General features: G+C 44.9%; 1 protein-coding gene across 1 annotated transcript; it reads left to right on the top strand.

Moving 5' to 3' along the window:
- Positions 1–1,663: 1,663 nt before the first annotated feature.
- On the top strand, positions 1,664–9,862 carry LOC118287291 (ATP-dependent RNA helicase DHX8). Its single transcript, XM_035612343.2, has 23 exons — positions 1,664–1,852; positions 2,168–2,253; positions 2,336–2,408; positions 2,633–2,724; positions 2,837–2,943; positions 3,079–3,483; positions 3,626–3,770; positions 3,861–4,067; positions 4,149–4,236; positions 4,402–4,499; positions 4,594–4,741; positions 5,256–5,437; positions 5,563–5,757; positions 5,845–6,030; positions 6,137–6,347; positions 6,456–6,637; positions 6,995–7,135; positions 7,243–7,398; positions 7,767–7,904; positions 7,999–8,127; positions 8,546–8,742; positions 8,846–9,025; positions 9,116–9,862. The coding sequence occupies exons 1-23, from the start codon at positions 1,744–1,746 to the stop codon at positions 9,333–9,335; spliced, it is 3,675 nt and encodes a 1,224-aa protein (XP_035468236.2). The 5' UTR covers positions 1,664–1,743; the 3' UTR covers positions 9,336–9,862.
- The last annotated feature ends 153 nt before the right edge of the window (positions 9,863–10,015 follow it).

Genomic DNA, 10,015 nt, shown 5'->3' with positions numbered 1-10,015 from the left:
CTCGTATAAAGTGGTCTAATACACAGCGGTGATTTACTGCTGCTCGGCTCTGCCTCAGTGAAAACACTCTCAAGACGCCGAGAGTCAGGAACCTGTCAGCGCGAACGAAACCATGAATCGCGACGGGGTGGGAAGTGACGCTCCGTGTTCTGGCCAAGACTTTAAAAAATCGGAGAGGCCAGAGCGCGGAAAAGAAAAATGGGGGCAAAGCAGAAGCTCATAGTTCAAAGTTCAGGCCTTTGAGCAACTTTAGTTATTGCTCAACACGTGTATAGACGATATAGACGTGTACAGATGCATGAATATTTTACCCATATGTGATTCTTAATCATGTGAAGCTGCATCTGTCCACATACTAGTGGCCATCAAGGGAATTTTCACTTGGGTCACATCTGAGCAAAATAGAATGAGCAGCTAGGATTTTTTTTTTTTTTTTTTTGAACGTCTTAAACCCATCAGTGTTCATTAATTCTTCATCGCGCTGTAACAAATTATTTAGGCAAATGGGGCGAGCGTGGGCATAATGTAGTTCCTGCTATGCATCCCAGGGGCCGTAGTTAGATCTGTACAGTGGGGCCCCGCGGAACATCGAAACATGAAACCATTAGATTGAAGTTCTATCTGGGAGCTTTTTGCCAAACTCTGCAAAAAAAGGAAGAAGAAGTGCACTGAACGTTTACATCAGCCCTTGTACAGGACCGTGGCGGGTGTACGGTTTCACGTAGTGGTCAACTGATACAGGGGCATTCCAGGTGAAGTGGGACGATGTTTGACAAATCTGTCACTAGACTTGTAACAGTTCGTCGGGTCCAACTGCAGTGACTGGACAAACGTTAAAAACAACTTTAAAACGAGTTTTATCAACATAAAAACTTCTTCTTTGAGTGCGACACTTCAAACTGACAAGGTGTGACAGCAAACAATGCCCCAACATTCTATGTGTCATTTCCCGTAGGTTCATATATTTTTGATGTAGAATAGACTTTTTTTTATTAAAGATTAAATGGAACAGTCATTACTGTCTCAGCATTTTAATTCAACGACATGATGCACGACTTGAATATTTTTTTTTTTAATGCCTGAAAGTCCCACTCGACCTGAAATCCTGCCTGTCCCACTTCATCCATAAGTCTGTTTAGTTAATTGACTCAAAATTGTTTTATAATCTGTCTTATACAAGTGTTTTGGTTTATTGAGGACATTAACATTTAATAGAAGTAGTTTTAAAGAGCTTTTTGTCTGACAGCGTGAGTTTTGCTGCGTGGGGGGTTGTTTTTAAAAGTGACCCCACGACTGTGACACTTCACCAATAATAATAATAATAATAATTTTATTTATATAGCACCTTTCAGAAGCAGCTTCACAAAGTGCTTTCACAAAAACACACAAATCACAGACAATTAAAATCAGCATTCCAACAATATTACGGTTTTCAGGTCACATATATGTATAAAAAAATATAAAAAGAGACGACATGACATAAAATCAATCATAACATCTGTTTTATGTTATGTTTTTATATCATGTGGACTTTTACACCCTGAGACAAGTTGATATTTCGCAGGAGTCAGATCGTAGATGTATTGTTAGGAATTTTAGCGCCATCGTGCGGCGAGTGTGGGGCAAAGCAATGCGATCCCTTACGTATTTCCGGTTAAAGGCGGAAGTGGAAGTTGCCCACATCCAACATGTCCGCTAGTGTCGTTTACCTCCTCTGAACATAAACAAGCGAACTCGTGGAGAATGGCGGACGGCGGAGTGGACGAGCTGTCGCAGCTCGAATATTTGTCCCTGGTGTCCAAAGTTTGCACGGAGCTCGACAACCATCTTGGGATAAGCGATAAAGATTTAGGTGCGTATTTTGTGGCTGAGAACCGCCGCGCGAAACGAGGCACCGCGGCTAGCTAGCTAGCCGCTAGCCTATGCTAGCTAGCTAGCCTATGCTAACTAGCCGCTGTTAGCCAGCTGATAGCAGCTTCTCTGTCTCAATCTGTTATCGGTGAAAAGTGGTTTGTTTTCCAACAAGTGAAGTTACATCCTGACTGTTTCATGTGAAGCTCACAAGACTCGTAGTGGTGTGACTGACTGCACATCAGCATTTATCCAGATGGAGTCAAACGAAACTTATTCATTTTTTGCTAATGTCGCTGTTTCTTTCTTCCCGCAGCTGAATTTGTCATCAGCCTCGCGGAGAAAGAACCAACTTTCGACGGATTCAAAGCGCTTTTGCTACAAAATGGAGCCGAATTCACAGTAAGTCTAACGCTTAACGCTGCACCGAGCTAACAGCTAGCTAACATAACATGTCATATTTACTTTTGATTTGTTATTGTAGGATTCCCTCGTCGGTAATTTGCTCAGGCTCATCCAGACGATGCGGCCACCGTCCAAGGCATCGACCAGCAAAGGTACGTTTATATTAATCTGGAGTTGGGCATAATGTACTTGAGCATTCTCTTCACTGAGCTTGTCATCAAGGGAAATTAACAATTTGAGTTGAACTGTAGTCACAGATTCAGTACAAACTTGCTCCATCAGATTGCTACACACATGTTCTTCCCTTGCATAATCGATCCACTGTTTTCCACTTCATCATCAAAAATCAAAACAATACATTTCCATCCTTTTTCAGCCTCGGAGGCTTTGGACAAGCCGAGGTCAGAGAAGGACAAGCTGAAGGATCTGTTCCCTGCACTTTGTAGAGCAAATGATCCAGCTCCAAAGGTCTGTGGATTAAACACATCATTTTTATATATATGTTATATGTATGGATATTAAAAATGAACGAGTGTAATAAATGTTAAACCGCTGCATGCTTCTGTCTTGACTCCCTCAGAGGCTGCTTGACGAAGATGACGTGAAAATCGCAGCCGATGCCATGAAAGAGCTGGAGATGTTTATGCCCAGTTTCAGTGGATCAGACGTAAAAAGCAGCAAGAGCAGGTGAGACGACCGAGGACACGTGTCATGGTTTATTTTCCCTTGTAGAATGTAGGAGATACCACAACCCGGTAAATATTCAGTCCACCGTGGCTTGAGATGTTTACTTTTATGTATTTTCCCCTGTAACTCTCGCAGGTCAGAGAAGAGCAAACGCCACAGCCGGAGTCGCAGCAGAAGCAGAGAAAGAGACCGTCACAGAGATCGACACAGAGACCGCGACAGGGATCGCGACCGGGACCGCGACCGGAAGAGAAGACAACGTTCTCGATCACGCTCCAAATCCAGGTCCCGCTCCAGAGACCGCGATCGCCACAGAGACAGAGATCAAGAGCGGGATCGCGGCAAAAGAAGGGACAAATCCTCTCGCTGGTCCGAGCGTTCACCCAGCCCGAAGAAAGAGCAAGACAAAGACTCCGACCGCTGGAAGGACAAACACGTGGACCGACCACCACCGGAGGAGCCGTCAGTCGGAGACATCTACAACGGCAAAATCACCAGCATCATGCAGTTTGGCTGCTTTGTTCAGCTCGAGGGTTTAAGGTCAGTATGAGTGACGCCCTAGTGGCAGCTTAGACCACGGTTTTCATTTTTACACAATCAAAAACAGCTGTAGTGTGAGGTTAAGTTACAAGGATGGAACTGTCTTTTTCAGCCCGTTATTGTTGTTGTTCTCTTCACGTAGGAAACGATGGGAGGGATTGGTCCACATCTCAGAGCTGCGTAGAGAGGGACGCGTGGCCAACGTGGCAGATGTTGTCAGCAAAGGCCAAAGAGTTAAAATCAAGGTTCTGTCATTCACGGGCTCCAAGACCAGCCTCAGTATGAAGGTAGGAAAACGTTCAGCAATTATATATGTATTTATATTGACTGTCGTGATCACGTCCATTTTTCTAATCTCCTCCTGCTTCCGTTACCAGGATGTGGACCAGGAGACGGGAGAAGACCTGAACCCCAACCGGAGGAGGAACGTCGGCCCGGACGGAGGGGATGAGATCTCTATGAGGAACCCCGACCGGCCGAGCAACGTGAACCTGGGCCACGCCCCCGAGCTGGAGCAGGATGACACCCTGGAGCGCAAGCGGCTCACTAAAATCTCCGACCCAGAGAAGTGGGAGATAAAACAGGTGGGTTTTTAATCGTTGTAGATTCCAGGACACAATTCAAAGTTGAAGAAAGTCTGACTCGTTCTGATCGTCTTCTCTCAGATGATTGCTGCCAACGTGCTGTCGAAAGAGGAGTTCCCTGACTTTGATGACGAGACTGGGATCCTTCCTAAAGTTGACGATGAAGAGGGTAAGAGACTTGAATCCTCCCGTCACATTCGTTGTTTCTTTATTAGGACAAACAAAACAGATTTTCTTAACTTTTCACAGGTTGTAACATATTTAGCAAACTCTTAAAATTTATCTAAAGTTTTTTGATGCTTATCAATTTTTTAAAATTTTTATTCTCATTCAGACGAAGACTTGGAAATTGAGCTGGTGGAAGAGGAACCTCCGTTCCTGAGGGGACACACCAAACAAAGCATGGACATGAGTCCAGTCAAGATCGTCAAGGTACAATGACTAATTTAATAAATACATTTTTTATTAAACATTTAATAGTGTCACATTTTGTCTGACCACCGTCCCTTTCCTCTGCTCTCCATAGAATCCCGACGGCTCTCTATCCCAGGCAGCCATGATGCAGAGCGCCCTGGCCAAGGAAAGACGGGAGGTGAAGCAGGCTGCGCGGGAAGCGGAGATGGACTCTATCCCCATGGGGCTGAACAAACACTGGGTTGACCCGCTGCCAGACGGTTAGAAATCCATTAGATGTGCACATTTAGACACGTTGACGCTGAAGTTTGATTAGGCGTGTAGCCCCCCAAAACACCTGCTAGCTTAAACAGAGCATATTGATTATCCTAAAAGTCTTTAAATATATTTTTTACTTTTATCTTTGCTTTTGGCACTTGAGCTTTAAGTATTAGATTAGATTTGGTAATGCAGTCTGCGTGGGAGGTCTCCTTGATAAAAAAAAAACACAGCCCGGTCTGAGTCAGGCATGACACTTCCTCCGTGAGAGGAGACAGTCCCCCCCCCAGGCTGGCCGGTACTGGAGATTGTTATCTGGCTTCCTGCAGCCTTCGATCTGGCCGGATGATGTAGTTCTGCCACGGTTCTGTGCGCCTGTACGCCCCCATTGGCCCCAGGTGGTCCAGACCGTCTCCCAGGGTGGGCAGTATCCTGCCACGACCACGCCAAGAGTTGAAGTAGTAAATATAGGAGTTTACTCTCATTTAACAAACGCTCTGTTGCAACTCTTCACAGTTGACGGCAGGCAAATTGCAGCCAACATGAGAGGCATCGGCATGATGCCCAACGACATACCAGAGTGGAAGAAACACGCCTTTGGGGGCAACAAGGCCTCTTATGGAAAGAAGACCCAGCTCTCCATCCTGGAACAGAGAGAGAGTCTGCCCATCTACAAGCTGAAGGAGCAGCTCATTCAGGTTTGTGAAGACACAGAACCCACAGGGAGACATTGTGCAGAGATTTCTTTGGGTGCTTCCCATGACAATTTATTTGAAGCTTGTTGTTTGTAACGTTTTCCATGTTCATGTAAATTCGCCCACAGGCTGTTCACGAAAACCAGATCCTGATTGTGATCGGTGAGACGGGGTCAGGTAAGACCACGCAGATCACTCAGTACCTGGCGGAGGCGGGCTACACCACCCGGGGGAAGATTGGCTGCACACAGCCCCGTCGTGTGGCCGCCATGTCGGTGGCCAAGAGAGTGTCTGAGGAGTACGGTTGTTGTCTGGGACAAGAGGTGAGTGACCATGGTTAAAGCTTGTTTTTTAAAAATGTTTTTAAAACATCAAGACTCCTCAATCCTCTTCTTCTTTTGTTGTTGTAGGTGGGTTACACCATCCGTTTTGAGGACTGCACCAGCCCTGAGACAGTGATCAAGTACATGACGGACGGTATGCTGTTGAGAGAGTGTTTGATCGACTCTGAGTTGGGCCAGTACGCCATCATCATGTTGGACGAGGCTCACGAGAGGACGATCCACACCGACGTTCTCTTTGGCCTGCTCAAGAAGGTGAGCTGAGCGAGACCAAGCGCCGGCTCGTACTTTCATTTTTTGTGTCACAGTGGAGAGGAAAACTTGTGAAGAGATGCTGATTATTCTTGTCGTCGTCTCTCAGACTGTACAGAAACGTACCGACATGAAGCTGATCGTAACATCGGCGACTCTGGACGCCGTGAAGTTCTCTCAGTATTTCTACGAAGCTCCCATCTTCACTATCCCGGGCCGAACGTATCCAGTGGAGGTTCTTTACACCAAAGAGCCTGAGACGGACTACCTGGACGCCAGTCTCATCACGGTCATGCAGATCCATCTGACTGAACCCCCAGGTATGAGTTCAACGTCTGAAAAACACACACACACACACACACACTCACACACACACACACGTTCTTTTCACTATTGGGCTCGTAAACACCACCTTCGTCTCTGTCCAGGTGACGTCCTGGTGTTTCTGACGGGACAGGAAGAGATCGACACCGCCTGCGAGATCCTGTATGAGCGGATGAAGTCGCTGGGGCCCGATGTTCCCGAGCTGATCATCCTGCCGGTGTATTCGGCCCTGCCCAGCGAGATGCAGACCAGGATCTTTGATCCTGCTCCTCCAGGCAGCAGAAAGGTGCTTACAATTAATACTAGTATTTTTAAAGTTAGAAAATTGCTCCGTACATAAACTGGTAATATCTGTATTCAATTATGGTCTTTAAACAATATATCGTATAATATATGTATGAAATGTCCTGCTAAGTATTCAGCCCATTGTCTTTGTGTTTGGCTTATAATTTTGTCCCAGTGGATCTTCAAATGACTTTTTAGATTTAATTTTTTTTACTACAAAACATTGCTTATTAAAAAAGATCTAAATCTATCTATGATCAAACCCAGAATGTTGTTTGATAGGTAATGAAAATCCCAACTTTATGTATAATTGTTTTGTGTGGAATAACCTTTATTCCCTGCTTTATTGTTTTTGTAGGTCGTCATCGCCACTAACATTGCGGAGACGTCTCTGACAATCGATGGAATCTACTATGTGGTCGACCCCGGATTTGTAAAACAAAAAGTCTACAACTCAAAGACTGGGATCGACCAACTTGTGGTGACGCCCATCTCACAGGTACGAAATATGGCAAACATTTGTTTTCCGTCCTGATATTGTTCTTATCAAACAATTAAACGGCTCTGGTTAAATACGATTTATTTTCCGTCTCTTCCCAACGTAAGGCCCAGGCCAAGCAGCGGGCCGGTCGCGCAGGCAGAACGGGCCCGGGGAAATGTTACAGGCTCTACACTGAGCGAGCCTACAGAGACGAGATGCTGACGACCAACGTGCCCGAGATCCAGAGAACCAACTTGGCCAGCACCGTGCTGTCTCTGAAGGTAGAGTGTCTCTCTGCTGCCCACTTGATTTATGGATTGTGTGTAATAAATGTAACTTTGATATTAAGGGAAAGGAGAATATTTGAGCTGTGAAAGATTCTGCATGAGATGTTTAAGTTAAGCCACAGATAAGCGTCTGTACAGGCATCTGGTGGCAGCAGCTGATCTGATTACATCATCAAAGATAATTCATATCTCTTCTGTACATTTTGACAATTCAGCAGCACATAAGTGTAAAAATATACTACTAAAATTCAAAGTTTATGTTGTGGAAATATGCAGCTATGCTTTCTAAGCCTTGAAGGTTGGGTCGTTAAGGTAACTCTTTGTTATCTCCTCTCTCATTGTATTTGTGTTTCCTCCACCAGGCCATGGGCATCAACGACCTCCTGTCCTTTGACTTCATGGACGCTCCGCCCATGGAGACTCTGATCACAGCCATGGAGCAGCTCTACACTCTGGGAGCTCTGGACGACGAAGGTTTACTCACGAGGCTCGGCAGAAGGGTGAGTGGGGTTTTTTTTATTCTGAAAAATTTACATTTATGCCATTTATCCAAATCATATTTATCTTTCGTTTTCTTTGCCTCTCGTCTTCTAGATGGCCGAGTTCCCTCTGGAGCCCATGTTGTGTAAGATGCTGATCATGTCCGTCCACCTGGGCTGCAGCGAAGAGATGCTCACCATCGTCTCCATGTTGTCTGTGCAGAATGTCTTCTACAGGCCCAAGGTTTGCTCAACACAAAAAAGCTTCATATTTGAAATGACTAGATTCAAATGTTTTTATTCTGAGTGGGCAAAAACATGATTATTTTTGTTGTTGAAGTGGATATTTCATTCAGATTTGCTCCTTGTCAATGTGGAAAGTACAAGTGTAGAGTTTCATGTGTTTGTCTTAGTTTCTAAATTACTTATAATAATATGATAATAATATGATAATGCTCAACTTGCTCTTATAAATAACTTGTCAATAGATGGTTCAGAATAACCCCAACACGTGTCTACTGTTTATGGATTTAGATTTCAGAACTTGTGAAAGATGTGTTGTGTTTTTATTGTTGCTTTAGTTCTCCTTAGCAGTTTATTGTTTCTGACACATTACAACCTTTCACTCATTCGTTCTGCTCTTTTACTTTTTTCTTTCACAGGACAAGCAGGCCCTGGCTGACCAGAAGAAGGCAAAGTTCCACCAACCGGAGGGCGATCACCTGACTTTGTTGGCCGTCTACAACTCCTGGAAGAATAACAAGTTCTCCAACCCCTGGTGTTACGAGAACTTCATCCAGGCTCGCTCCCTGCGCAGGGCCCAGGACATCCGCAAGCAGATGCTGGGCATCATGGACAGGTACAATTTAGAATTCAGGGGAAAGGTAAGTGAAATGAAATGTCTTTTTAAAAATCTTGTTGATTTCTCATGAACGTCCAACCGTGCTTCTGTTCCCCCTCAGACATAAACTAGATGTGGTATCTTGCGGAAAAGCCACCGTGCGAGTCCAGAAAGCCATTTGCAGCGGTTTCTTCAGGAATGCAGCCAAGAAGGATCCTCAGGAGGGATACAGGACGCTCATCGACCAGCAAGTCGTATACATCCACCCCTCCAGCGCCTTGTTCAACCGTCAGCCCGAGTGGTACGACAGCTCCTCCGTTCAAACTCATATCAGAGAAGAAACGAATAGAAATAAATCCTTCTAACTTCCTGCCCTTCTTCTCCTCCGTAGGGTTGTGTACCACGAGTTGGTGCTGACCACCAAGGAGTACATGCGGGAGGTGACCACCATCGACCCCCGCTGGCTGGTGGAGTTCTCTCCGGCCTTCTTCAAAGTGTCCGACCCCACGCGACTCAGCAAGCAGAAGAAACAACAACGCCTGGAGCCGCTGTACAACCGCTACGAGGAGCCCAACGCCTGGAGGATCTCCCGCGCCTTCAGACGCCGCTGATGATGATGATGATGATGTGTGTGATGATACAAATACTGACGACCGGTGCATTGTCCAGTTCCAGCACCGGGCGTGTGATCAGAGCCTGGTGAACTTTACACAGTGTATTCACTCCTGCTTTTTTAAATGTGTACACATTGTACATTTTGCTTGCAGCAGATTGTACTATGTCTGTTAGTTTGAGTCTAAATTTTTGTGTCCTAGAGATATTAAATTCCCCCCCTGGCTCTTAATGGAAAAAATAGAAAAAACTCTAAAAGTTTGGACTATATATTCCAACACTGTGCAAATCGATGGCACGTTATGTAGAAACCAGGACCATGATTGAATCATAATGGGGCCTGTGTGTTTCACCAGTGAGGTTGGACCTTAAGGACGGAACATCGTATATATTTGATAGATTTTGTATAATAATGGGAACAACTACAACTTTCGCCCACTTCTGTGTATCAGAGGTTTTTTTTTTTTGCTCTGCTTACCAGTGAAACTGAAAATGCGTCTTCATTAAAATCATTTTTTTTTGTAAAGACTGTCTTGTGAATTTCAAGTTGATGGAAATGTGGATACAGAAATATTTCATGGTTTTCTTGCTGTTATGAACCCAAACTGCTCAAAATGTTTTAATTTACTCAACACAACTGCGCAGATTAGTCTCTAATCTGGAATTAATTTGGTTAGAA

The sequence above is a fragment of the Scophthalmus maximus genome, chromosome 16 (assembly GCF_022379125.1).
Source record: "Scophthalmus maximus strain ysfricsl-2021 chromosome 16, ASM2237912v1, whole genome shotgun sequence".
Classification (NCBI taxonomy): Eukaryota; Metazoa; Chordata; class Actinopteri; order Pleuronectiformes; family Scophthalmidae; genus Scophthalmus; species Scophthalmus maximus.
The sequence above is the reverse complement of the archived record's forward strand: the minus strand, read 5'-3'. Positions and strand labels throughout refer to the sequence as shown.